This window comes from Cucumis sativus, chromosome 1 (genome assembly GCF_000004075.3).
Source record: "Cucumis sativus cultivar 9930 chromosome 1, Cucumber_9930_V3, whole genome shotgun sequence".
Classification (NCBI taxonomy): Eukaryota; Viridiplantae; Streptophyta; class Magnoliopsida; order Cucurbitales; family Cucurbitaceae; genus Cucumis; species Cucumis sativus.
This window is the reverse complement of record NC_026655.2, coordinates 605168-633049: the sequence shown is the minus strand read 5'-3', so window position 1 is coordinate 633049 and position 27882 is coordinate 605168. Positions and strand designations below refer to the sequence as shown.

The 27882-nt window shown below is 34.7% G+C and overlaps 5 protein-coding genes and 1 long non-coding RNA gene across 7 annotated transcripts; 4 read left to right on the top strand and 2 right to left on the bottom strand.

The window, feature by feature from the left end:
- Positions 1-132: 132 nt before the first annotated feature.
- On the top strand, positions 133-2014 carry LOC101202988 (elongation factor Tu, chloroplastic). The gene has a single exon (XM_004138040.3). The coding sequence runs from the start codon at positions 272-274 to the stop codon at positions 1718-1720; it is 1449 nt and encodes a 482-aa protein (XP_004138088.2). The 5' UTR covers positions 133-271; the 3' UTR covers positions 1721-2014.
- Positions 2015-4667: 2653 nt separating this feature from the next.
- On the top strand, positions 4668-5511 carry LOC116401790. The gene is made up of 2 exons (XR_004214163.1): positions 4668-5107; positions 5233-5511. It is a non-coding gene; the product is annotated as an uncharacterized LOC116401790 (long non-coding RNA).
- A 4698-nt stretch (positions 5512-10209) lies between these two features.
- On the top strand, positions 10210-12569 carry LOC101202749 (pentatricopeptide repeat-containing protein At3g48250, chloroplastic). Its single transcript, XM_004138039.3, has one exon. The coding sequence runs from the start codon at positions 10309-10311 to the stop codon at positions 12205-12207; it is 1899 nt and encodes a 632-aa protein (XP_004138087.1). The 5' UTR covers positions 10210-10308; the 3' UTR covers positions 12208-12569.
- A 427-nt stretch (positions 12570-12996) lies between these two features.
- Positions 12997-15500, top strand: LOC101205179 (pentatricopeptide repeat-containing protein At1g08070, chloroplastic). Its single transcript, XM_004138218.3, has one exon. It carries the CDS (start codon positions 13314-13316, stop codon positions 15399-15401), a length of 2088 nt encoding a protein of 695 aa, XP_004138266.1. The 5' UTR covers positions 12997-13313; the 3' UTR covers positions 15402-15500.
- A 127-nt stretch (positions 15501-15627) lies between these two features.
- On the bottom strand, positions 15628-19170 carry LOC101223021 (serine/threonine-protein kinase STY13). 2 transcript variants are annotated; one of them, XM_031882090.1, is made up of 8 exons: positions 18527-19170; positions 18286-18423; positions 17721-17853; positions 17368-17563; positions 16744-16868; positions 16486-16644; positions 16041-16391; positions 15628-15921 (listed from the first exon to the last, which is right to left on the bottom strand). In XM_031882090.1, exons 2-7 carry the CDS (start codon positions 18417-18419, stop codon positions 16077-16079), a joined length of 1062 nt encoding a protein of 353 aa, XP_031737950.1. In that variant the 5' UTR covers positions 18420-18423; positions 18527-19170; the 3' UTR covers positions 15628-15921; positions 16041-16076. The 2 variants fall into 2 exon arrangements, with proteins under 2 accessions (XP_031737950.1, XP_011654301.1); XM_011655999.2 differs by having other exon boundaries at positions 15637-16391; positions 18527-19157.
- A 2978-nt stretch (positions 19171-22148) lies between these two features.
- LOC101222547 (protein DETOXIFICATION 16) lies at positions 22149-27325 on the bottom strand. Its single transcript, XM_011655847.2, has 9 exons — positions 27161-27325; positions 24942-25260; positions 24268-24812; positions 23685-23771; positions 23552-23608; positions 23181-23419; positions 22903-23021; positions 22692-22778; positions 22149-22595 (listed from the first exon to the last, which is right to left on the bottom strand). Exons 2-9 carry the CDS (start codon positions 25215-25217, stop codon positions 22518-22520), a joined length of 1488 nt encoding a protein of 495 aa, XP_011654149.1. The 5' UTR covers positions 25218-25260; positions 27161-27325; the 3' UTR covers positions 22149-22517.
- Positions 27326-27882: the final 557 nt, after the last annotated feature.

Genomic DNA, 27882 nt, shown 5'->3' with positions numbered 1-27882 from the left:
TTGGGATTTTAAGAATGAATTAGGGGTAGAATGGGAATTTGGAAAGTAGCCCTAGCCACTCAATTTGGTAACAGTAGCACCAAAATTGGAGGATACCTAAGGTAAGCGACATGGGTTAATACACAGAATTGTGGCTATGGCAGAATTGGATAGAACTCCCATTTGAGGCTCTCTTTTCTCTTCCCATTTCTACAAGATAACACTACTCTCCTTCACTCTCCAAAACCCCATCTTCTTCCTCTTCTTTGAGGTTCCTTTCTCCCTTCCTCCAATGGCGGCCATTTCCTTAGCTTCCGTTTCCACTTCTTCTAAGCTTGTTTTCCCTCACCCTTCTTCGTCTTCTTCTTCTCCTTCGTCTTCTTCTTCTTCTTCTTCCCTTTCTTCTACCCTTTTCTCCAAACCCTCTTCCAACCTTTCTTCCTCTTTCTTGAACTCTTCTTCAATTCGTCCTCTCTCCTTCTCTTCCCCTTCTGTAAGCCGTCCTCGTTCCTTAACAATTCGTGCCGCTCGTGGGAAATTTGAGAGGAAGAAACCCCATGTCAATATTGGGACAATTGGCCATGTTGACCATGGTAAAACCACTCTCACTGCTGCTTTAACCATGGCTTTAAGCAAAGCCCCAAAGAAATACGATGAGATTGACGCTGCCCCAGAAGAACGAGCTCGTGGTATTACGATTAATACAGCTACTGTTGAGTACGAGACTGAGAATCGACATTATGCTCATGTTGACTGTCCTGGACATGCTGATTATGTGAAGAATATGATTACTGGTGCTGCTCAAATGGATGGAGCGATTTTGGTTGTTTCTGGTGCTGATGGTCCAATGCCACAGACGAAGGAGCATATTCTGTTGGCTAAGCAAGTGGGTGTTCCTAATATGGTGGTGTTTTTGAACAAGAAGGATCAGGTTGATGATGAGGAGCTTTTGGAGCTTGTGGAGTTGGAGATGCGTGAGTTGCTTTCTTCTTACGAATTCCCAGGTGATGATGTTCCAATTATTGCTGGTTCTGCTTTGTTAGCTTTGGAAGCTTTAATGGCTAACAATAACATAGCTAGAGGTGAAAATGAATGGGTGGATAAAATTTTTGAACTAATGGATGCTGTTGATAGTTATATACCAATACCTGAAAGACAAACAGATCTTCCGTTTTTGCTTGCTGTTGAAGATGTGTTCTCTATTACGGGTCGTGGTACTGTCGCTACAGGGCGTGTTGAAAGAGGAACCGTTAGAGTGGGAGAGACAGTGGATATTGTGGGATTGAGGGAAACTAGAAACACAACTGTAACAGGGGTGGAAATGTTTCAAAAGATTCTTGATGAGGCTTTGGCTGGGGATAATGTTGGGTTGTTGCTTCGAGGTGTTCAGAAGGCTGATATCCAAAGAGGGATGGTCTTAGCCAAGCCTGGCACTATCACCCCACATACCAAGTTTAGTGCAGTTGTGTATGTGTTGAAGAAGGAAGAGGGTGGTAGACATTCACCCTTTTTTGCTGGTTACAGACCGCAATTCTATATGAGGACGACTGATGTCACTGGCAAGGTGTCTTCAATTATGAACGACAAGGACGAGGAGTCGAAAATGGTTATGCCAGGAGACCGAGTGAAAATGGTTGTGGAACTGATTATGCCTGTGGCTTGTGAACAAGGAATGAGGTTTGCTATCAGAGAAGGTGGAAAGACTGTTGGTGCTGGTGTGATTCAATCAATTATCGAGTGAGTGATAGGAAGACACAACTTAATTGTGGAAACCAGTTGAAATGTTCTTTACTCCTTTTTAAGTTAGGCTAAATTTGAATCAACATCAGTGATTTCTTTTCTTCATTTTGTGAAACTTTCTGGATTCAATGTCATATATTTTTAGTTTTGTTCTCTCGTTGGTTGGCTCGAACACATCCAGCGTGGCTGGATAATGTTTTTATGATGGTATATTTGCAGATACTCTTTTTCCCCTCTTATGCTTCTGGTTAGTTTCGTTGAGTTTTTCAATGAAGAGTCTGCAAGTTTTCACCAATATGATTTCAAATCACTAATCAATATTCTAGTTTGAGATGTTATCTTTCTTTTCGTGTCCGATTGGGACAATGTGAATCAACATCTTATGCCTGTCTACTTGACTGTGTATACCAAAATTATATGTTGTTTCCATAGTTATTGTATTGCATTCACATGGCTTCAAGACAAGCTTGCAGACATTGCTTCATTTGCAGCTTGTCATTAGCATCCTCATAAGATTGGGAGCTACATCAATCATTTGGAAATTCTTGTTCTTTTTAAATACTGTTGAATTTGTTAAACTAATATCAATCAATATACTGTCTTGAGGATTATTTATTTAAGGCACTGGTTTGTGGAAACCATCATTGTTGGGCTTGTTTTGATGCCTCTATTTCCACAAGCTATCTATGCTTGAGTTCACTGAATTACACCAGCAAGTTTTGTTGCCTATTGCAAGTCCAGATGTTCACATGGAGTTTCTGAAGATCCTATAATCCATGGATATGATTTTTTCGTCTTTTAACCGCCGACCTCTTTGTCGAGGACGTTTTACTTAACTAGTTAAGCTACCCCTAGGTTGATTTGGAAATGATGTTTAAGATGTTTAGTGGCATTGCACAATAGCTTTAGGTTGGTGGCAGCTTCTTGCTTGATAAATTGCTTCAAAAGGTTGTATGCAATGTTTTGAATTCTAATATTCTAATATTTCTAGAATGCATACTAAAATAGTCTCTGCATTACTCTAAATGCATACTACTATAACCTAGATTAAGTAGTCTACACTTTTAATAAAGATTATTGTAGCATATAAATTATATAAGTAATAGACTATAATAATCACATCCCGGAATAACCAACTTAATACCTCTAACACTAGACTAAACTACAAAAAATGTCCTCAACTTACTCTTAAAACTCTTACTAATGGTAAATATATCTTTTAATCTTTTTTGAAAATTAGACATTTTTTAAAACTTTTGAAATTTTAAACGTGTTTTTGATGTAGAGATGGGCTAGGTAGCGTAATGGGCCTCAATTCTCTTTTGGACTTTTGTTTTAGGGGATAACTACATAGATAGGGTTCTAAATGACCCCTTACTCATCTATGTCCAAAATCTTGAGTGTATATATAAATATGACATCCCTTTAATCTAGGGAAAAAAAAAGTAGATATTTATCTACAAATAAGTATATATGTGAGTATTTATAAATGAAGATATATTCTAATATACATATATTGACTCCTCTAGTTGATGTTAGTGTCGACTCTATAGAAGCGTGAAAATGTTGATGAAAATATTGACATTGAATAAAGTTTATTTGGAGAAAGGTTGAAAATGAAAAGAGAGCAAAAGTTGAGAATGTGGAGTAATAAATAAACTAAGAAAAATGATAATATATAATTAAAAAAAAGAAAGAAAAAGAAAAAGAAAAAGAAAAGAAAAGAAAAGGGTGAGGCTTTTAAGAGAGGAAGCAGATTGGGAGAGGCAGCTAAAGTCATAGTCTCATTCCCACTTTCATTTCCACCCCTTTCTGCCCTTTCCATCATCCCTCCTTTTCCACACCCATATTCTCTCTTCTTTTTCTTACCTTTTTTAATTTCCTCTTTTCTTTTCCTCTCTTTCTAACCAATCCTACCACGTTTTTCCTCTTTTGAAAATTAAAAAAAATATATATATATTTGAAGTCATTCCACACGTCCTCCTAAAGTATAAACGGTAAAAACAGTGTACGTACAAATTTACATGGTATTAACCAGTAATCTATTGATTAGTTACGTCCACGAATGGAGTTAAATGGTTTACATATAGCATCTCTCTAAATCTTAGGTTTAAAAGTTTTAACACTTGTAATTTCTAAACAGAAGTGAGACTTCTTGCATGTTTTAAATCAAACCATTTCACTAAAATGTGTAATTATTTAGCTAATTAACTCGAATACCTTCATATTAATTAAAGAGAAGGGTATGTGTCGTTTATTGTGACTTTAAAACATATAAGTATACAACGTTTACTCTAGGTAAATTTTTTTACATAATTAAAGAGACTAATTATAACCAAAAAAGAAAAATCAATTGTTCGTTGAAATTATAATGCAACTATTACATATTTTTCTTAATTAGAAGACTTTTCTCTAGTCTCTCCACTTTTTGTTATACTTAATTGAACCGTGAGATCTTCTACACTCTCTCCTTATATATTCTGATTTTTATCGGCATCGTTTTTTTTTTTTTTTTTTTAAATTTAAGGTATGATATAAATGTGCTATGTATATCTCAATAACCTAATCGAAATATTTAAGTGTCGACCTCTCGCACTTGATGTTTTGGAAATTTGTCTCTGTTCATTCCAATCATATTCCATGTATATGTATGTATATCTTAAAAATGATAAATATACATCGATTATACATTTTTCTTGGGAAATTAACAAAAATAGGATAATTTTTAAGGGTTTAAAGAGTTTTAGGATGGATTTTAAAAAAGATGACATTTAGGACAAATTAACTAGGAAAAGTCTATATTACCCTTTAGTTATAAAAAAAACCTAAAAAGCAATTTATGGAATTCCTTCTCCTTCTTCCTCCATTTTCTCACTTCCAAAAATAATATTTCATTTTTCTCTCATCTCTCCCTATGCGTATTCCGTTTTTCTTCATTTTCACAAAACCTTTGATTTCCTTTTTCTTCCTTTCCCATTTTTCATTCACAAAACTACAAAAACAATGGTAGTTCCGGTGATTTCATTGTGGAACATGACTTGGGACTCGTGATCTTGCTACGAAAATTGGATTCCGGCGAGGAGGTGTATGGAGTTAAATCAGCTATGGAGTTGATGTTGTTTTTCATCCTCACAATCTCTACGACTATGGAGTTAAATTAGCTATGGATTGTCCTAGAATGTCCATGTTTCTTGCTTGGAGGAATCCGGTTCAGAGGATGAGACATCAGTGAGGGTTAAGCGTTTGGAGGACATGTGTGGGAGAAGTAGACTTGTGTTCTTTAGAGGGGTTGCTACTGTTGTTACTAAGTTGTTCAATATTGTGGAACTCGATGTTGCAGTGTTTGGAAAGAAGGATTATCAGCAATGGCTAGATTATCAGGCGGATGGTGAGTCTTTGTAAGAATGTGAATGATTTAGATTTTCATATTTGTTTTGAGCTCAAAATTTATCGGATTTCTCCATAGATTTTTTTCCTCATTTTTATTGCTTATATGTTACTTATATATACCAGGTAGGAAATTTGGCTCTTCTAGTTGAAGATTGGACAACTAGTGGAAAGCAAGTATCAAACAACGCTTGATGCCTTATTAAAAGCAAAAGATATGGACACACATGGTGTAATTAGCTTTAGGGTAGGCATTATAGAAATTGGAGTTACTGTTTTGTATTTCTTTGAACTTATGCCGAACCATTTAATTGTATTCTTGAAGTTGATCATTTGTGATATAGAGGATGTAATTGAAAAGAATTTTGTTCTTTCATTATCTTTAATGTATTATTCCAACCCTTACTAGATAGGTTCGAGATGTGTACGAGATAGGAGGGGTAACAATTTGATTTTGAAACTAATAGTAAAAGTTTTGAAATGTGCAAGATGTGTATGAGACAAGTGCGAGATGTGTATGAGATAGCCTAGAGGATTAATAGTGGAGAGTCGTGGAGAAGAAATGGATGGAAGAGAAGAAACGTTCACCGGAGGCACCAAAAGTTGAAGGAAAAAGAAAAGAGGAAGGAGGAAATTAAATGAGGGTATTTGAGTCATTTCAGTTCTAATTTGTCATAAATGTCAACCTTTTTTACCATCAATCCTAAAAATCTTTATCTACCCCATTTTTGTCAATTTCTCATTTTTTTCTTGCATGTCATAATAACAATAAGTTATTTACTAGGAATCCAAAGAGAAACCCATCATGAATCAAAACACATACACACCACAAATAAATTACATAGTCAACTATATTAAAAGAAACAATAATAGTAAAAAAGAAATTTATAAAGAGAGTGTGTGTGTGTGATATGTTCACAATGTCACATCCCTCACTTTCAATGCATTCAGACCTAATTGACAATAATAATAAACTTCAATCTCAATATATCATCATATTCAACAATGTCTTCTCTCTGCCCTATACCTAACCCTAAACCCTAAGTCAAGAAAGAAAGGAAAAAAGGCCACACAGTTTAATTTCTCAATCACAAATTTTGGATCTTGTCTTTGAAATTTCCACCCATCTCTCCTTCCTCCATATTTCCTAACACAAGGTCGTCTTTTTTATACCGATTTTTTTTCTTGAGGTTATATATTCGTTTGTGTGTTATTGATCGATCAAATCTTCTTTTTCTTATACAAGTTTTAAGATATCGCTTATATTTGTTTATACAATCGACACAATCTTAGTTGGTTTACAAAATGCTTATTCTCTTATCCTCTCATATTTTACAAAATTGTAAGTTAATAATGCATACGCCAAGAATCCAAGAATCGAACTACCTGGGGAATAATTAGTAAACTAAATCTATAATATATACTACTAGAATAATAATAATACTCTAGTATTCAATACTTCTAGCGATTAGAACTAGATCCAAATTCTTAATCAACCCATGAAATCAAGTTATAATGCAACATCTAATAATAATAATAATGTAAATCAGCTCCCTTAGGGATCAGAAACCAAGGCAAAATATATTTAAAATAAAAAGGGAGAATACATTAGCAAGAACAAGAACATTAGTCTAAAATTTTATTATGAGTTTGGGACATAAAACGAAAAGAAAAGAAGAAGAAGAAGAAGAAGAGTGGATAATATAATATATAGATCATATAATTATATATAGTCGGACCAGAGAGCTTGATTCCCCCTTTGCCTAGAGATGGGATGGATGAGCTACAACAGCAAATCATTCTTCAAACGCAGTCGTTTTAAGCTTCGTCTTCCCACTATCTCATCAGAATCCCAACAACATGAAGAAGAAGAAGAAGAAGAAGAAGCCATATCAGCCTCCATATCCATATAGCTAGCTTAATCAATGGTGTTTTAATGACAGTGAATATAATATGTATGTGTGTGTGTATATATATATAGTAGTGAAAAGATAATATATATATTATTATTATTCCCGCATGCAATATATTTATTTGGGGATATGTTGGGATTGACTTTAATTTGGTAGTGGGGTTTTAGGGCACATTTCTTCAAATGATAGCATAAAAAGATTGATGTTTTGAGGGCAAAGGGATAATGGTGGTGTCCTAAAGGTGGGGGCTATAAGTCTCCTAAAACCATAACCAAATTAAATTACTTCCCTTTTCTTTTGTTGAAAAATTGGCAATATATATTTTCAAAATACAGTGAAATTTCATTGTAAAAGTCTTATCAATTTTGATATATTTTGTTGATTTTTCATAAATTTGAAAATCTTCCTTCTTTATTTATTTGATCTAATTAATCTATACAAAAATTCAACTTTGAAGTTAAGGGATGTTCATTTTCTTCCCTTTCTTTTTCCCCCTTTCTCTTTTTGTCGGTTCTTATCAATTTGCTTCTTTGCTGTTCTTCCACGCTTTTTTCTTTCAACAAAATTTGGCCTCTTTATCTTTTATAAATTTTGTTTTATTTAGCCATATATATACGTTCGAAACACTAATATAACAATTGAAAAAGAAAAAGAAATATAATTTAATTGTTCGTAGTAAATTTCAAGAACTAATCCAATCAATTTAAAAACAATCGATCTCTCATTTCTATGTTTTGCAAGTATTTTTTATTGATTACATTACTTTCTCATACATTCTTGAGTTTAGACGTTAGAATATATGCGATTTAGGATTATTATTTGCTCAAATTTTTTTTTATCAAGTTAGTGAATTTTTTTCACAACACAATAAACAATATCAACATTTGGTTCCTATACCAAAAAGAAGAAAAGATCTATGTTTTAGGTAGGAATTAAGGAAGGAGGATTGATCTTTCAACTCCTAGATAGAGGTTTTACATATTAGAGAGGATAAATGAAGAGGGTGTAACATATATAATATACCAATAATGGGTTATTGATTATTACTAAAATAGAGTCTATATATATATAAGCCTTTGTGGGAAATCATAATTACAAAATCAATGTTGGGTTTTTGGATTCTTAATTATGATATGAGGAACAGTTGATTAAATTTATTATGTAGCTTTCTTTTAATCATAATGATCAAAAGAGATTCCTTTTTAATTATTAAAATTGATTCAAAGAAATAAGAAAAAGGGGGTTGAGTTTTTCGATTAGGATTTCTTTTTCTTTTGTTGTCTCCTCCAAAATCTAGGGTTTATGATGAGAATGGTCATCTAGTGATCAGAGAGTGTTCCGGCCATCAAACCCTAAATCCAACGGTGAGTGATGGGGTTGATCAAAGTCCACTAATGAGCTCAGAGTTTAAGACAAGAGACGAATAAGAAGATGGCACGTAGGAGTTGCTGTCTCGTAATCTTGATGGCAGTATGGAAACTTTGCGTTGAAGTCAATGGTGGTGGGAACCTCTTGCTGCTGACATATCTTCTGCCTCTGCCGGCCACCAAAAACCTCCACTCATTCTCACTCTCTTTTCCTTTTAATGCATCCCGTTTTCTTTTCGTTTTCGTAACAACATTTATAACCACGAGTGAAGTTTGTCTAGTTTCGAAAACAAATCTTTAATCGGCAACACAAACTACTTGAACCAAATAAAGTTAACGACACATTCTTTATATCTAAACTCATACTCTTTGGGACAAACAATACTCGATCTTTTTGTCATAAACAAAAACGTTGAAGGTAGTTCAAAGCAATGCCTAAGCTGAATTTACACGTCTTGAAGAGAGAAATCAAAACTTCGAGTTCTTGGTTCAAGCTCGTTCCCATATAAGAGTTGAGCTTATTTGGTTAAAACTCTACAACGTTGGATAAACTACATTTATGCTAAATTATTTGATATATATTCTCCATGTAGTTTCATTTCTTCACTTTAGAGGTAAACGATATTATGGTAAATGTTTAGCCAACTAAACACTTTTCGCCAACTTAAGCATTTGAGGGACGAGGGAGGATGTCCGATATGACATGCATCACACTAGTCTGTAAGTGATCATCTCTTCTGTAGGTCAACTTAAAGGAATCTGATCTCTGGAAAAAATGGCTATGCTATGGTGACAGAGACATTCTGGACAAAATGTGCAAACCAACTACAAAGTTTTACGTATATACAAACTTAAAGAAATGTTAAGCTTTTTAGTTGAATACATGTAACATATACACATACACTTTGGTATATATGGATACTTTAATATATGTTTTTTTGCCTTCAATTTATGATATTTTGTTCATCTATAAAATCTTATCAAATTATCATTTATCTAATATATATGACATACCTTATCTTATTTTGGTAATGACGGTCATTTATATGAGTTAGATGTATAAAGTCACAATTTGTAGTAATTTTTATCTCTATTGTTTCGTTGTATGCACTTACTTCCTAATTGTTTAATCAAATAATGTGTAATATTATTTTTTTTTCTACGCAAGAACATTATGACAAAAAATCAAACCAAACTACTTTTCAAATACCTCGTTAATGACAAGGACAAAACTATTTGAAAAAACATCATTCTATATTGGATATACTTGCATCGAGTTTTATAGCTCGAGATCTCTTCTCAAATAATATGGCAAAATACATTGTGTTAAACCTCATTTTCTCTTGATTTTGTTTGACCAGATAGGTCAACCAGGTAATCTTTATTGATAGCCTTATTTCCATTATGTGAGGTAAAGAAAATTTTACAATTTAATCAACTTTCCTACTTCTAATTGGTTTGTAAGATATAATTGATCATTAACTATTCATCGGTCCATGCTTTTGATTCTCTCCATTAATTAAAAAAAAAAGACAAGAAAAAAAGTAGTTTTGAACGTATCAAAATAACAAGTTTAGAAGTCTATATTCAGATATTTTTTTAAAGACTAAAAATTATGTTTTAAAGTAATATCACACTACAAAAAGGTTACGAATGCTTCAAAAACTACTTTTGAAATAGATTTTTTATATTGAATTCTTGGAAGTTTTGATTTATTTATGAAATTTTAATGAATTTTGATGCAAAATATCTAATTTCTGTAGATTAAAATAGAATAATTAAAAATCTATGAACCCGACCGACCCGACCCATCAAGACTCGTAGCCCAGCCCTTCGGAAAAACCCTAAGAAAAACCCCAATTTGGAGCCCTTCTGCCGTCGTAGATCATTCAGGCAGCCGACGGGGGTTTCTCGGAGCAACTATGACGAGGAGAAACGCAATTTTCACTTCCCTCAGATTGGCAAATTCCTTCTTTTCGACTCGGTCTCGATATCCCCAGGTGACTCGGTTTTCACCTTCTTCTTATGTTTCTCATCAGTCCCTCGTCTCCCATTTCACAATCAACCATCCTGTTCTGTTTTTCTCGTCGAACCCCCAATCGCTTCTCCAGCTTGTTTCGACCAACGATTGGTCGGAAATGTTAGAAACTGAATTAGAGACTTTAAACCCTACGCTCACACACGAAACTGTTGTCTATGTTTTGAAAAGACTTGACAAACAACCCCAAAAGGCCTCTGAGTTCTTCAACTGGGCTTCTGGGAAGAATGGGTCTACTCAAAGTTCTTCCATTTATAGCATGTTGCTTAGGATTTTTGTTCAGAATGAGTCCATGAAATTGTTCTGGATTACGTTAAGGTTAATGAAAGAACGAGGGTTTTACCTAGATGAGGAAACTTATAAGACCATTTTAGGGGTTTTGAGAAAGTCGAAGAAGGCTGCAGATGCCACGGGTTTGACTCATTTTTACAATCGAATGCTTCAACAAAATGCCATGGACAGTGTGGTGCAGAAGGTGGTTGATATTGTTTTAGGATCTGATTGGAGTAATGATGTTCCTGGAAAACTTGAGGAGCTTGGTATTGCGTTATCAGATAACTTTGTAATTAGAGTGTTGAAGGAACTTCGAAATTCTCCACTGAAAGCCTTGAGTTTTTTTCATTGGGTTGGTTGTAGGCCGGATTATGATCATAACACAGTTTCATACAATGCAATTGCTAGGGTTCTTGGACGGGATGACTCCATCGAGGCTTTTTGGGGCGTGATTGAAGAAATGAAGCATGCTAATCATGAAATTGACATCGACACTTACATAAAGATCTCCAGGCAGTTTCAGAAGAGCAAGATGATGGGTGAGGCTGTCAAGCTTTATGAGCTTATGATGGATGGGCCATACAAGCCCTCGTTGCAGGATTGCAGCGTTCTTTTGCGGACCATCGCTGCTAGTGACAATCCAGATTTGAGCTTGGTTTACAGAGTGGCCAAGAAATTCGAGGCTACAGGGTACAGTCTCTCCAAAGCTATGTACGACGGAATCCATAGGTCATTGACAAGCACAGGAAAGTTTGATGATGCGGAGAATATCGTGAAGTCCATGAGAAATGCAGGATATGAACCTGATAATGTTACATACAGTCAGCTGGTATTTGGACTTTGCAAGGCTAGGAGACTTGAGGAAGCCCGTAAAGTGCTGGATGAGATGGAAGCACAAGGATGTATTCCTGATATCAAGACTTGGACTATTTTAATTCAAGGACATTGTAATGCCAATGAACTTGACATTGCTTTAGTTTGTTTTGCAAAGATGATAGAGAAGAACTGTGATCCAGATGCTGATCTTTTGGATGTGTTGATTAGTGGTTTCCTTAACCAGAAAAAGTTAAATGGTGCATATCAGTTGCTGATTGAGTTGACAAATAAGGCTCATGTAAGACCATGGCAGGCAACATATAAACAGTTAATTAAAAATCTTTTGGAAGTTAGGAAACTTGAGGAAGCCATTGCCCTCCTTCGTTTAATGAAGAAACAAAATTACCCACCTTTTCCAGAACCCTTTGTTCAATATATCTCCAAGTTTGGTACTGTGCAGGATGCTGATGATTTTCTGAAGGTTCTTAGTTCAAAAGAATATCCTTCCGTGTCTGCTTATCTTCATATTTTTAATTCATTTTTTAATGAAGGCAGATATTCTGAGGCCAAAGATCTGCTCTTCAAATGCCCACATCACATTCGAAAGCATAACGAAGTTTGTAAGCTCTTTGGATCTGCAGAAAGCAATACCACTGCTGCTACTCAATCTTCCTCCAATCCGATTGAAACTTAATCATCACATAGAACAAATATCAACTACACATCAGGTGCAGTTTCTTGTGACTGTGTTCCTACTTGTTTCTAGTCACGAGATTTGGTTCAGCCGTCAAGGATTAAATCAACAACAGACTGTTGAAGTATAGCTTTTCAATTTGCAAAAAACCAGTTGGCCAGTCGTTCTGACAGAAAAGAGGTGCTTCATGCTGTGGTCTTTACGCTTGTGATTCTTTGGAGCAGTTTGATTCATTGGTTCATTTACTCATCATAACTTATTTGCTTGCTAATATATGTACCACAATGACAAAATGCAAGTCTCTGGGTTTAGAAATGAGAGCAATAAAAGACTTGCCCTTCTTCCATTTTCTTTTAGAGCCAGTACTTCTGTTCACCATTTGTGTTGCAATATGCCATCGTCTGATCAGGCAATGATATCTTCCTTCATCTTCATATTTGATGATAAACCCTGCATCGTGGAAGCAATGTGATGTTAATGCTTGAAGGGTTTGCCATTTATTTCTGTTCCTGTATGATTGCTTCTGCTTGTAGTTGCACTAATCAAGTTCTACAATAGCTTGAGAGAGTTCGATAAATATAATAAGCTGAAATTTATGGGCTTATGCTGTCACGAGGGCTCTCTGTAACTGTTTCTCTTTCAATTGATATCAGTGTTCCAAGTCCTAAAGTCTAAAGTTAGACTACTTTGGCACACCTTTTTTATAATCTTGTTCTAAATATATGACACCCAAAATGAACAAAAATTATCAATTTACGAATTACTTCTTAAACCGAGGTCGACGGACTGATGTTCACCCGCGGTTAGAATTTAGCTTAGCAGGTTAAGCTATATATGTCATCGAATTTAGAATCTTATGAGAAATGGGAATAAGAACAAGAAATGAAAATGGTTATCCAACAAATAAATGCTATTAAATGGGCTCTAAGCTTCTCCATCATCCATGACCAAACCATTTCAAGATAAAGAGTACTATTTTTTACTCCTCCTTCGTGAAAGAATTCTTTGTCGATTGAAATGTTGGCAGCTCTGTTCCACTGAATTGAACTATCTATAGATGATATATTGCCAAATTTAGAATCTTTCGAGCTTCACTTTCATCTCAAATGGCGTCGATAGTCGGTTGCCTTCCCAATATATCTCTGACTTCCATAACCCAGTTCCCTGAAAACCCAAAATCTTTGATTCTTCAGCAATGCAAAACTCCAAAAGACCTCCAGCAAGTTCACGCTCACCTTCTCAAAACTCGCCGTCTCCTCGACCCCATCATTACAGAAGCCGTTCTCGAGTCCGCAGCTTTACTCCTTCCCGACACCATAGATTATGCCCTTTCCATTTTCAACCATATCGACAAACCCGAATCGTCGGCTTACAATGTTATGATCAGGGGCCTTGCTTTCAAGCGATCGCCTGATAATGCCCTTCTCTTGTTCAAGAAAATGCATGAAAAGTCAGTTCAGCATGACAAATTCACTTTCTCCTCTGTCTTAAAGGCTTGCTCTAGAATGAAAGCGCTGAGGGAAGGCGAACAGGTCCACGCGTTGATTCTGAAATCTGGGTTCAAATCAAATGAGTTTGTCGAGAATACTTTGATTCAGATGTATGCGAATTGTGGACAAATTGGGGTTGCACGTCATGTGTTTGATGGAATGCCGGAAAGAAGCATAGTTGCGTGGAATTCGATGTTGTCTGGTTATACGAAAAATGGGCTTTGGGATGAGGTCGTGAAGCTTTTTCGAAAAATTTTGGAACTGCGTATTGAATTTGATGATGTTACAATGATTAGTGTATTGATGGCTTGTGGAAGATTAGCGAATCTGGAAATAGGGGAGTTGATTGGTGAGTATATTGTGTCAAAAGGGCTAAGACGAAACAATACTCTAACGACTTCGCTGATTGATATGTATGCCAAATGTGGTCAAGTTGATACCGCTAGAAAGTTGTTCGATGAAATGGATAAAAGAGATGTTGTTGCTTGGAGTGCAATGATCTCGGGGTATGCTCAAGCTGATCGATGTAAAGAAGCTCTTAATCTGTTCCATGAGATGCAGAAGGGAAATGTATATCCAAACGAGGTAACAATGGTCAGTGTTCTCTATTCGTGCGCTATGCTTGGAGCATACGAAACAGGTAAGTGGGTTCATTTCTACATCAAAAAGAAGAAGATGAAGCTCACGGTTACTCTTGGAACTCAGCTGATAGATTTTTATGCTAAATGTGGGTATATAGATAGATCAGTTGAAGTTTTCAAGGAAATGTCTTTCAAGAATGTGTTCACATGGACAGCATTAATTCAAGGTCTTGCCAATAATGGAGAAGGGAAAATGGCTCTGGAATTCTTTTCCTCGATGCTAGAGAATGATGTAAAGCCAAATGATGTAACTTTCATTGGCGTTCTGTCTGCTTGTAGCCACGCTTGTCTGGTTGATCAAGGTCGACATCTTTTCAATAGCATGAGAAGAGATTTTGATATTGAGCCAAGGATTGAGCATTATGGTTGCATGGTTGATATACTTGGACGTGCTGGGTTTCTTGAAGAAGCCTATCAGTTCATAGATAACATGCCCTTCCCTCCCAATGCTGTTGTTTGGAGAACACTATTGGCTTCATGTAGAGCTCATAAAAACATTGAAATGGCAGAAAAATCATTGGAACACATAACTCGATTGGAGCCTGCTCACAGTGGAGATTACATTCTTCTGTCAAATACTTATGCATTGGTTGGTAGGGTTGAGGATGCAATCAGGGTAAGATCTTTGATAAAAGAGAAGGAGATTAAGAAGATTCCAGGTTGTAGTTTGATTGAGCTCGATGGTGTTGTACATGAGTTTTTTTCAGAAGATGGAGAACATAAGCACTCCAAGGAAATACATGACGCGTTAGATAAAATGATGAAGCAGATCAAGAGGCTCGGATATGTGCCCAACACAGACGATGCTAGACTGGAGGCTGAGGAAGAGAGCAAAGAAACTTCAGTGTCGCATCATAGTGAGAAGCTTGCTATTGCTTATGGTCTGATCCGAACGTCTCCTCGAACCACTATTAGAATTTCAAAAAACCTTAGGATGTGTAGGGACTGCCATAATGCAACGAAGTTTATATCACAAGTCTTTGAAAGAATGATTATTGTTAGGGATCGGAACCGTTTTCATCATTTTAAAGATGGCCTTTGCTCCTGTAATGACTATTGGTGAGTCTTTTATAGTTGATGGAACATCCATTGTTAGAGAGAAGTAGATGGAACATCGTGTTGATTGGTTACAATGCCTAAATATAGGCAACTCATTCAGTTATATATCTTCAATGGCAGTATCATTTATGCACATAATCTGGTCAGTTGAAGGCATAAAGCACTGAATCGGAGAACATGAAATGTGCTTGCTCTCAATCTTAAATTTAACGATCAAAACAGGAAACAAGAATCTGTTATGCTTATTCAAATATACACAATGTCATAGATTTGCAAAAGAATTCTTATACAAATTTTATTGGATCATGATATTGGAAGTATAAATAAAAAGGAAAAATCTTACATATAAATATAAGTAGACATTGGAGTTGCATTAATTTGCCAAGAGGGAATTATTGATCCTTAACTGGTAGCAATGTTTTGAAGTTGAATCTTCAAGATCTTACAACCAAGCGTCAGGATGATCTTCCATTCTACCATGATGATGTAAGGCTTAGGCTGTGTTACTACATAACTAAAACCACCTACACATTGATACATGGTGGAGAAGAAATGAAAGCATTACTTACATACAAAACATGTTATTTTTCTGCCTACTTTGCACTTAAAATAGGGAAATAGCTCATTAAGCTTTTTCCTTCACCTGCTGTTATTGCTTTTTCTTCCACCATTCTAGAGCTTAGTAACAGTCATTGGAGCAGAAGAAACAACCTCTGGGATTATTTTCCATTTTAGCTTTGGGAGTGTCCCCTGAATCGTCACGGACTGCCATCAGCGAGCTTGTTCCAGGAGATTCAGGAGGAAAAACCGTGTTCTCAGAAGTGAAAATTCGGGAAGGAATCACCGGTTCAGGGGGTGAAATAGTATAAAGGTAATTAAGTAACATTTGGATAATTTGGGAGAAATTTGGACGAGCATTTGCATCCTCTTGCCAGCATGATGTTAGAATGATAGCCAGTTCCTCGGGAAGATTCTCTGCGCTAGGCCTTACATTCTGAAACATCAAAGAAGCATCGATCATAAACCAAAATTCCATCAATCAGAGAGATGAGATGGTTAAAAAGAGTGGAAATGAAGAATCTGATTACCTTAAAAGCAGCTGCATATGCTGCTTGAAGATTTGACATGCCTTCAAATGGCAACTTGTTGTGCAGCAGTTCCCATAACACAATAGCAAAGCTATAGGCATCCACTTTATGGTTGTAGTGTTTCTTCTCCCCTTGCCTTAGGGTAACAGTGCTGTACAACTGACATCATATGACAATGCAATTAAGCTACTTTGAAATATTTTTCTCAAGTAGCAACCAGAATGCATGCAACCAAACTATATTTCCTAAAACAAGCACCTCTGGAGCCATCCAACGGTAGGTTCCTGTCTCTGCAGTCATCATCTCCGTCAACGACTCTTCTCTTGCCAAACCAAAATCAGCTAATTTAACTGTTTTGTGGTCTGCTGTCAACAGAAGGTTCTCTGCCAATACATTGAATAACAAATGTTAGGCAAAATACATAAGTTGCCAATGCAATACTTTTATGAGAATCAATGGATGATAAAAGAAATAATAGAGGCCTTAGTATTCCTTTCATGCCTCCTATCAAAGCAGCGACTAAGAACCTTTTCTAACTATTTCTTTTTACTTCTAACCGATGAATCTTTCAGTTTTTTAACAACCTCAAGCAAGCAAGTTGAATTTTTCAGCCTATGAACTCTTGAATACCAATGAAACATATTGTCAACAACGGACCTACAACCAATGAATGTCCAAATGCTTAACCAAGTTCAAATTTCTCCCTAAAAGCAACTCGATCTCTAACTAATTGAAATTGAGAAAATAACTAGATCATTCAACAATTACTTGAAGTTCTACCCCAATTCTTACAATGCACTAATTCATAGAAAAAGTTGGCTAACGGAGCATTTGAAGTGGCAAAGAACTATTAGGTTAATGAGGTGGGATCAGAAAGACTACCAGGCTTCAAATCACGGTGTATGATGCCATGTGAGTGAAGGCATTCCATAGCACGAGCAATATCAAGTGCAAAACCAACTGCCACACGTGTGTCCAAGCACCGTGGGCGCATGTTGAGCAGGTACTTTCGTAAGGTCCCTCCTAATAAAAGTTCGGTTACTATCACCATTACAGGCTCCTTGCAGGCACCAATAAACTGTTGATACACAAGGATTCAATCTAATTAAAGGTAAATCACTCATGGCAACTTCAAAAGCTAAATGATCACCGTTTGTTTGTAAAATAATACAGGTGTGATGTAGGTATGGAAGAAATTTTCAGTAGATCAGATGGAGTGTGGAGTCAAACCAAACCTTGACAAGATTTTTATGTTGTACTCTGGACAACATTGCAACCTCACGAGCAAACCGAGCCTCTTTCTTTGCAACCTCATCAACTGTTTCCCCTTTATGAACAATTTTGATAGCAACAGTCTGGTTCTTATATCTGAACAATCAATGAAACATAGAATGATATAACTAAGCAAAGCAAAACTCAATATAATTATCCCAGAAACTTGAAGCAAACTGACGACCAAATATCATGGAAGCACAGCAAACTGCTAGGCTGTACTTTGATCCGTACAGAATTCCGAGAATTCAAATACAAATGACTGAATCAACAGCAAGAACGCATACAGATAAGGAAAATGTAGAATCTGAGTAGAAATTCTTGCAACAAATCCTAAAACAACAGAGTCACATTTTATTCAAATACTGTAGAGTTTCTCATGAAATACGAAAACAATTTCTAGATCTCGAAATATAAGAGAGCTCCCAAACAAATATATTCCTTTTCTCTCAAGTAGCTCAATAAAAAGAAAAAGATCCAAGCAAAATTAGCAGTGCTAGAACAGAGAGATCTTCAAAGAGTTCATACTTGCCCTCGTAAACTTTGGCATGGGCTCCCTCTCCAATTCTAGGTCCAACAAATAGATGTTTGGGATCAACCAACCATTTGGCTTCCAATCTGAACTCATCTGTAGCAGAGTAAAATCTACTCCCAGCTTCCATGTTTCTAGAAAAGAACAAACCATTTTAATCAATGAAAAAAGTCTAGCAATTGCAATTACCATCTAAAATGTGAAGTAATCAACAAGTAGATAAGCTCAATAGAATACATGATTAAGAGCTCCAATTGTACGCTGTACTGCCTACAAAAACACCTCAAAAACCGACCCAGAAATCAATCGAAAAGTTGAATGACCAAAATCTCGATGTGGAGGGAAGAGAGAAACGTCCCTCATATTCTTCAAAACCCAGAAAGCTAAAGAGGGATATCTTAAAAAATTGATGGGGAAAGAAGAAAAATCCCCAAAAGGGGAAGAAGATGAAACAATTGCAAACCCCACAAGAGTTAAGAACCAAAAAGCTTAGAATAAAAGAAAATGGAGCAAAAACTGAAATGGGGTTGATGGCTTTTCTAGTAAAATCAATGGTGATTAAGGAAGATATAGGTGTGGATCTACAAACAGAATGATGGAAAGGACTGAGAAGGAGTGTGTTGAGTAAAGAAAAGGGTATGAGAAAGAGAGAAAAGAAGAAGGGTTTATGAATGAATAATAAAGTAATAAAGACTGTGGGAGCCGTAAACTAATGAAAGGCACATGGAAACCGATCCTTTTCAACGTGGAGACAAAGCCATTGTATATGGAATTGCCTGGACTATTACTTCCCTTTCATTTCCCCCACTTTCTAAAACTCTAAAACTCTTTCCCGTTCGTGTGTTTCATTCACTTCAATTAAAGCAGCTTCCTTTAAACTAAAGGCTAAGCTTTTATGGGGAATACAAAATTTAATCATTTGCCAATTCCCCATTCCAAAACCCATCATTCTGTTCAACATCTAATTCATTCATAGCCTTTCAGAGTTCAGATACTGCTGACCCCTTTTCGAATTCAGAGTCAATCTTTTTTATATATATTTGGTCTTTCAGTCCAGATTGGTCCAAATATCATAAAAAAGCTTGACTTTTTCTTCCTTTTTGGGGTTTAATTATTGTTAATTCATGCGAACAAACTTGATTAGGAAGATGTGTTTGACCAATTAAGTGGGTTTTGTTGACTAATCCAATTACTTTTTTCTGTTTCTTTTTCCTTTTTCTATCTATTTTCCATACTCATTCATACTTAGCTATTTTTAGACTCTGTTTTGGGTAGTAGATCATCAACTTTTGCTTTGGATGTTTGAATCTTCATGGTATTTGAAAATTTTCAAATTTTGAATGCTTTTTCCATAAGTGGTTATAGGTTGAAGATGAGTGGTTCAGGTTTACAGTCCTTTGTGTTTGTGTTGTTGTTCATTAATGGTATTATCTTATTAATATGATTGTTTTTTTCTTGTGATATGTGGAGGCAAAGATATTCCTCACTAAACATTCAAGGCAACCATGGGTGGAACTATGAAATTGTTAATATCACTTTTACATTTTCAAAATTTTGCTTTAGAACATGTTATAAATCCTCCAAATAATCATAAAAATTTTAACAATTTTAAAATCACTAAAAAAAACGTACTAAATATCATGTTTGTTTAGTGTACGTAAATTGAAAACTAAATTACATGTATGTTGTATTGCAAGTTGAAATCAATGTAAAGGTGAGGATTGGATCGTTGACATTCGAGACAATAATTAGTGTTTATCCAAGTTTTTAGAAAATTAATTAGAAGATGAGAGATCTAACCTACGATCTCAAAATAAAATAATACATGTCAATTATCGTTGAGTTAAACTCACTTTGACTTTGTGTATTCATTTATTAAATTACATATTAGTCTAGTGAAAATGTTTAGATTATATTTATATTTATAACATTTTGTTGCTTTTTTTAGTGGATGGTTTTACATAATATAATAAAAACGTCGGTTCAACTATTATGTTAAACGTTGAACTCTTGAAAATGTGGAAATATCAATGAAAGTTTAATAATATGATAAGAATGTAAACATCAAAGTCATAATTAATTTCTATAGAGATAATCAAAACCTTTAAAATTTATAAACTAAATTACTACAAGAAGCAAACTTCGTAACTAAATGTATATCCATACCAAAAAAAAAAAAAAAAAACTAAGCTTATAGTTTCAAACCTCGATGTTAATATCACAAATTTATGCTAGAAGAGATGCCCATGTTAGTAATATATAAATACATTGAAAATACAAAATAAATTTATGAGTTAAATCATAGTCTCACTTTTCTACCGTCAATCAATATACTTTCAACATTTATTTACTTTGGTCTCTATACTTACAAAATGTCCACTTTGATCTATATCGAAAAGTGGTAATTTAATTTAGTGAAAAAGGTCAATATAAGTCACTTTTAAAAGTATTGAATTCAAAACGAATCAAAGTTAAAAAGAGAGTAATAACATTGGATTGAGATGAGTATTTTAATAGTAATAAGTGATGAATCAAAATTACGAAAATAATATATATTTTGTTTAGTACAACTACGATACAAACTTTACATTATAATTAATGTAAGAGTTAGAGGTTTAACTTTTTAGACTACATATAGAAAATGGATTGAGTGTTGATGTTAAAACTTTAAAGTAAGTGTTTTGAAACCAAAACCTAATTATAAATTTTTACCGTTACAAAACCGGTAAAATTCACCCAAATTTCATCTCTCCGGAAAAGGAAAAGGAAAGAAAAGAAGAAGTTAAGCGGAGAAAGAAGAAAGAAGATAGATCTCCGTGGAACGAAGGACAGCGAGGAAGCTGAAGAGGGCGGCGAAAGCAACAGCAAGAAGACCTCTTTCTTTAACGATTACGGAGGCCAAGTACATGGCTACATCGGCGGTGATCTTTCTCCCATCTTTGACCAGAACTCGCCGTCGGTTTCCAGCGAATGCCAATAGCACCAACACCGTGATCCACGCCACCATCGTGGCTCTGGCCGCCATCAACGCCACTACGGCCACCGCCAACAACCCCAGAATTGGTAGCCACCGCCCCATTAAATTATCGGAATTGAAAACGAGAAAACACAAACCTGAAAGCAGAACAAAAATGGCGGAGGTGGCCGTCGCCGTCGTGGGTGTCAACATGATTGTTGTAGTGTTGATTAGAGAAGAATGTGAACAGAGTACAGAGTGTTGAGAAACTTTCCCAATTATATATATTGTTTATATATATATATATATAAGGAAATTGGAGGTTAAATCTTCAATTTTGATTGATTGATTTAAAGAATTGGTGTTCGGAATGGAATTGGCAGGCATGTGCATGCACATGGAAACCTCCTCATTATGGGGCCTCACTCTCTCTCTATATATAATATAACTTCCTTTTTGGTATAAGTTTTGAAAAGTAATGCATTTTTTTGGCCATAAATTTTCAAAAGACACATTTGATAAGTTTTTAAAAATACATTTTTTACTAAAGAAATAGTGAAATTGACAAAATATTTATATAATATAGCAAAATTTTCTGATTCTATTAAGAATAAACATTGATAGTCATCGATATGTTTTCTATTAACGGTGCCGATAGACAGCTATAGAGACGACTATCAAAAGGTAAATATTCTAAAAGGTTCGATGAGACTAAAAAGGTAAGTTTTTCAAAAGTTATTTACAATAATGAGTTAGATTTCGGCTAATCAAAGGTTTGTTATTGATAGAATATATAAAATTTTCCTCAACATTGTAAATATTTTGTCAAATTTGTTATTTTTGATAATTTATTTATTAATTTATAAATTTCACAAGTGTATCAATTGTTCAACTATATATATATATAAACAAAGAAAAATAACCCCTCTATTAAGTTCTTTTCCAATATATTTTTTTTTCACCACACGAATTACAAGCATAGAGGGCACTATATAATAAACACACTAAAAATATTCAAATATTGAAATTTGCAAAACACACGACTGACACAACCTAATGGTCGTAAGAGTTGAGACACAACCACTACATTACAATCATATTATGTTTAAAATACAACACTATTTAATACATATAGTAATCTAACACTCAAAATTAATATTAAAATACAAAAACAGATCATATAAGGAGGACACATACCTCTGCTAGCCCCTACGTAAACATGTGGGTGATTACCCGAACAAGATTATTAATATTAGTATGATTTGGTTCAATTTACTCTAAAAGGGGAGTTGTGATCATTGTAGGGAGACTTGAAGTAGTATACATCATTCTTTGCTTTGCTTTGATTGCCTGATAGATAACAAGTAGATGCCCCAAATTCAATTCTTTTCAAATGTGAACAATAATATATAGAAGAGATGTGAATGCAAAATCAATAGCAATCACCTGCTCCTCCCAATTTGTGGTAAAAGTAATGAGTAAAAGCAGTATGGTTTGTAGAAAGCTTCCACATGTGATTCCTATCCATAATCCCTACAATAATATTTCACTGAGTTATAACATTTGGACAAACTTTAAATTAAAAGTGTACAAATCAAAATGGTATTTTAACCGTCATCAGTTATAAATATAATGAATGGATTAGAATTAGTAATACCTTTCCTCCAAAATGAAGCACAAAAGTGAAGGTTACGGCACAAGGTAACCCAACTAAATAATACGCTCCAAAACTCACCCATGCCGCAGTCTTCTGCCATCCACATCCTCTTGCGGTCCCTAAAACCACGACGACGACCCATACAACATATTTATTACGCTTACACACTGTTGAACTTAGCTAACTTGTTGTTATTTTAAACAAAATCAAGTAAATACGTGTGAAAAACTTATTTAAAAGATTTTAAGATAACAATATATATGTGTGTGTGTATGTACCTGAAAGGGTGCCTTGGATGGCGTCTATGAAGTTGGAAATGGCGAGGATTGGCATTATTGAACTCAAATATTGAATAAGTTGTGGTTCGTTTGTGAAGACAAAACCCCATTTGTTTCCAAGTGAAATCAACAAAACTCCTAAAGCAATTCCTTGTACTAAACCCAAAACCATCACTACTTTCACTGCTAATTTAGCTGCCATAGCCTTCCCTGCCCCTAACTCATTTGATACTCTTGTGCTTCATTTTCACAATAAAATAGCAAAATTATAAGTTAGTATATATGTGTATATATAATAACATTATTGTTTTGAAAAACAAAGCTAAATGTATAGATCTTGAAATTTAGAAATAAATTGAAACAAATTTTACCTGACAGCACTCCCGAAACCATACGCAATTCTAAAGATCAATGCACTGATGGTCATGCTGCACCCAAAATGCTTTAACTAGGGATCAATAAGTACTAAGCTTCAAAGTTTAGAAAGGGAAATAAAGCCCAAACCTGATTGATATCATCGATGTTTCCAACTCAGGATTGGGAAGAAGCCCTGACATGAAAACTAAAAACTCGTACGACCAGTACTCCAAGCTATCAACCATGTTTTAAAATGGTATTAGATGAACCCTAAGTTGCACGTATCTTCACGCAATTGTCAAATTATAATTTTCGAGTGATGAACTTTTTACTTCTATAAAATATTTTTGAATTCTTTTATGTATATGATTAGAATTAGATGCATCAAAGCATTGCACTTGATATTATATTACTCGTATAGAAATTCAATAGATATATCCGTCCTAAAGTTTAAAAAGTAACTAAAGGTGGTGTTTGGCCCATTGAAAAACTTTCTTCTTTTGCACATTTATCATAAAACTTCTACACCTCAAACATAGATTTCCTAACATCAACATATTAACTTCAAACTTCATAACTCAACTCATTCCAAACGACAAAACCCCATAACCGGGCTTTTAGTAAAAGCATATTCAAAGTGCTAACAAAAGTAAATCTATTTTTGTTTACATTCGAAAGTTGTTTGAAACTCACTCGGAAGAAAAGACAAAGTCGAGTTGAGTTGACTCACCAAATCATGAGAGAAGAAGGAACACCCAAAGCCAAGAAAGCAAACAAATTGTTGATCCCATGAATGGAAAATCCAGTCCAAGTCTTTTGACAATGAGGAGAAAACTTAATATACAAACCCAAAATGATGACATTAACCCAATAAGTAATGGCAGTAGAGAAAGCAGCTCCTTTAATCCCAAACCCAAATTCAAAAACCAAAACCCAACAAACCAAAAGATGAATGAAACTTGAAGCAGCAGAGGAAATCAACAATGGAGAAGTTAAATGTTGGGTTTGTAAAAATCTAAGTTGGCATTGAAGAAGACCATAAGGGATAATGCTAGGAATTAGCCATTTCCCATAAATCCCAGCTTGTTCTGAGATTAGAGGATCTTGTTTAAGAAAGGTCAAGATTTGTTCAATGGAAGCCCATAAAACAGCTATGGGAATACAGATAAGTGACAGAACAACAATAGCTCTTTGCATATGAATCCCAAGCATTTCATATTGTTTCCCTCCATACGATTGTCCACATAACGTTTCTAATGCACTGCCCATTCCCATCTGCACAAACAAACAAACACTTCAATTTTCCAAATAATGTTTATCTTCTTCAATCGTCAAAAGAAAACAATGGGAGAATAGAAGAAGCAGAGAAGATCAAAGAAAGGGGAAAAGAAAATGTATTTATACCAAGAGACTAAAGCCAGTGACTCCAGCAAAAGAGAGAGCCATTGAAGCACCAGAGAGTTGAAGTTCTCCAAGATGGCCAATGAACATAATAGATATCAGCTGCAAACTATACTGCAGAAAACTCACCAAAACCAGAGGACCAGCCAATCCCATCTGCTTCTTTATCTCTCTAATCACTTCCTCCCATTTCTGATCTCCATTCAATCTTATCTTCAACGACTCTGAAATCAAATGACTTCCAAGATCACCTAATTTTCTTCCCCCATTTTCATCCATTATCTTTCACGGCAATAACAGTGTTGTCTCAAACTCCAAGGCACTGCCAAGGGAATTGCAAGATTTGATTCAATACAAAAGTGGGAGCACGTGAAGCACTTAGAAGGATTAGTTTAATTCAGAGAAGTAAACCCAATAAACACATTATATGGGGCATTGTTGGTTAAGAAAGAAGACTTGGGGAAAGTACTTTCAAATATTTGATAATGATACATCATTATTAAAGTTTAATCAAAGGGCACTTAGTAGGAAAATGAACAGTTGAATCATAGTTTTAAGGTGAGGAAATTGCATGCAGTTGACAGAGACTACGCAGCAGAAAAAAGCAGTCATTGTGTGTTCTTTCAATGGCATTTCAATTTTGAAACACTTTTCAATCAAACCAACAGACAATGTTTATTATTAACATTTTACCCTTTTCTCACATAGTTAATAATCTTTCTTTCATACACTTCACTCTTTTCCATATTCTTTCATACCCTTTTCCTCCATATTCTTCCATACACTATTTTTTTCCATATTCTTTCATACCCTTTTCTCCATATTCTTCAAACTTTTACATTTTCAAAATTGCTTTAGAACATGTTTTAGGTAGTCAAAATTAATTTGATGATATGAAATTTACCTTTAGAAATGTATGAAATATTACAGTAATTTTGAGTGATTGAAGGTTCATTTCGTTGCTTTTCTTAATCTACCGTTTTATATAATATAATAAAAATATCGATTCAACTATTATGTTAAAGTTGAACTCTTAAAAATGTGTAAATATCAATGAAAAAGTTTAATACTATGATAACAATGTAGACATCAAAATCAAAATCTATGTAGAGATACTCAAAACCTTTAAAATTTAGAAACGAAATAATTCCGAGAAGCAAACTTCATAACTAAATGTATATCCATATCAGAAAAACTAAACGTAAAGTTTCAAACCTCGATGTTAATATCACAAATCCATACTAGACGAGCTATGCCCATGTTAGTAATATATAGAGAATATGTTGGTAATACAAAATAAATTGATGGTTTAAACCGTATATATCTCACTTTTCTAATGTCAAGTACAATCAATATACATTCAACTTTTGTTCACTTTAGTCTATATAATTTCAAAAGGTCCACTTTGATTCATATTTAAAAGTGATAATTTAATTTAATGCTTCATTTTTCATTTTTAAAGGATCCATATAATCACTTTTAAAAGCATTGAGTTCAAAACGAACAAAAGTTAAAAAGAGAGTAATCAAAATGAATATTTTGAAAGTGTAGCTACCAAATCATTTACACATGAATTAAGGTGAGTATTTTAGTAGTAACAAAATTAATCAATTTTTTAAATATCAATACTATAATATAATTTGCTATATTTTGTAAAAGCTATTATTTTTAAAAATTCTACAATTTTAAAATTAGAGATTTAACTTTTGACTCCACATACGAGATAAAAAAAAAGTGATAGAGGATCGATTTTCGAGTGGGAGGTTAAAACTTCACTTCAGTAAAAGTAAGTATTTGAAACCTAAACTAATTATAAAAATTTACCGTTACAAAAGGAAAGAAAAGAAAAGGTTAATAAAATCAGAATTATATATATATATATATATTTGATTAAGCGGAGAAAGAAGAAAGAAGATCGATCTCCGTGGAACGAAGGACGGCGAGGAAGCTGAAGAGGGCGGCGAAAGCAACAGCAAGAAGACCTCTTTCTTTAACGATTACGGAGGCCAAGTACATGGCTACATCGGCGGTGATCTTTCTCCCATCTTTGACCAGAACTCGCCGTCGGTTCCCGGCGAACGCCAATAGCACCAACACCGTAATCCACGCCACCATCGTGGCTCTGGCCGCCATCAATACCACTACGGCCACCGCCAACAACCCCAGAATTGGTAGCCACCGCCCCATTAAATTATCGGAATTGAAAACGAGAAAACACAAACCTGAAAGCAGAACAAAAATGGCGGAGGTGGCCGTCGCCATCGTGGGTGTCAACATGATTGCTGTAGTGTTGATTAGAGAAGAATGTGACCAGAGTACAGAGTGTTGAGAAACTTTCCCAATTATATATATTGTTTATATATATATATATATAAGGAAATTGGAGGTTAAATCTTTAATTTTGATTCATTGATTTCATATTGATTTAAAGAATTGGTGTTTGGAATGGAATTGGCAGCCATGTGCATGCACATGGAAACCTCCTCATCATGGGGCCTATAATAAAACATAATAAAGGGTAAAATTAATATCTTTCCAATTTCTAATTTTGTTTTTTAGTAGTGTTGACGGTTGGGTTCGATTCGGTTTGAAGCAAAAATCGTATAAAAATACAAAATACAAAATAAATATCATGTAAAATCGAAACCAACTGCTCATTTGTGTCAAATCGAATCGACGTTGAACTGTTTATGCGAACATTATACATAAATAAAAGTTCTATAAAGTTATAAAAATAGATTAAATTAATTTGTACAATAATTAAGTACAAGACATGAAAGTTTCAAACATGGTCGAAATTCTGCTTAGTGCTTCCACCATACAAAATTTTAAATCAACATAATTACTAGAAACACAATTTTTCAACTTTTAGAATGAAAATAAGAGTTTGCGTGTTAGAGGGTGTCGTCTTCATATCCCTATGCCGCTCGAATTCGAGAGTAGT

What these genes read in the sequence shown, in the direction of transcription:
- LOC101202988 (XM_004138040.3), top strand. Translation starts at nt 272, where the DNA reads ATGGCGGCCATTTCCTTAGCTTCCGTTTCCACTTCTTCTAAGCTTGTT.
- LOC101202749 (XM_004138039.3), top strand. Translation starts at nt 10,309, where the DNA reads ATGACGAGGAGAAACGCAATTTTCACTTCCCTCAGATTGGCAAATTCC.
- LOC101223021 (XM_031882090.1), bottom strand. Translation starts at nt 18,419, where the DNA reads ATGGAAGCTGGGAGTAGATTTTACTCTGCTACAGATGAGTTCAGATTG. An exon ending in GCCAAAGTTTACGAGGGCAA is followed by an intron (nt 17,854 to 18,285) that starts GTATGAACTCTT and finishes TTGATTGTTCAG; the next exon opens with ATATAAGAACCAGACTGTTG. An exon ending in ACCGTTGGATGGCTCCAGAG is followed by an intron (nt 16,645 to 16,743) that starts GTGCTTGTTTTA and finishes ATATGATGTCAG; the next exon opens with TTGTACAGCACTGTTACCCT.
- LOC101222547 (XM_011655847.2), bottom strand. Translation starts at nt 25,217, where the DNA reads ATGGATGAAAATGGGGGAAGAAAATTAGGTGATCTTGGAAGTCATTTG. An exon ending in GGTTTCGGGAGTGCTGTCAG is followed by an intron (nt 23,420 to 23,551) that starts GTAAAATTTGTT and finishes GTGAAAATGAAG; the next exon opens with CACAAGAGTATCAAATGAGT. An exon ending in CATCCAAGGCACCCTTTCAG is followed by an intron (nt 23,022 to 23,180) that starts GTACATACACAC and finishes TCGTGGTTTTAG; the next exon opens with GGACCGCAAGAGGATGTGGA.
- LOC101205179 (XM_004138218.3), top strand. Translation starts at nt 13,314, where the DNA reads ATGGCGTCGATAGTCGGTTGCCTTCCCAATATATCTCTGACTTCCATA.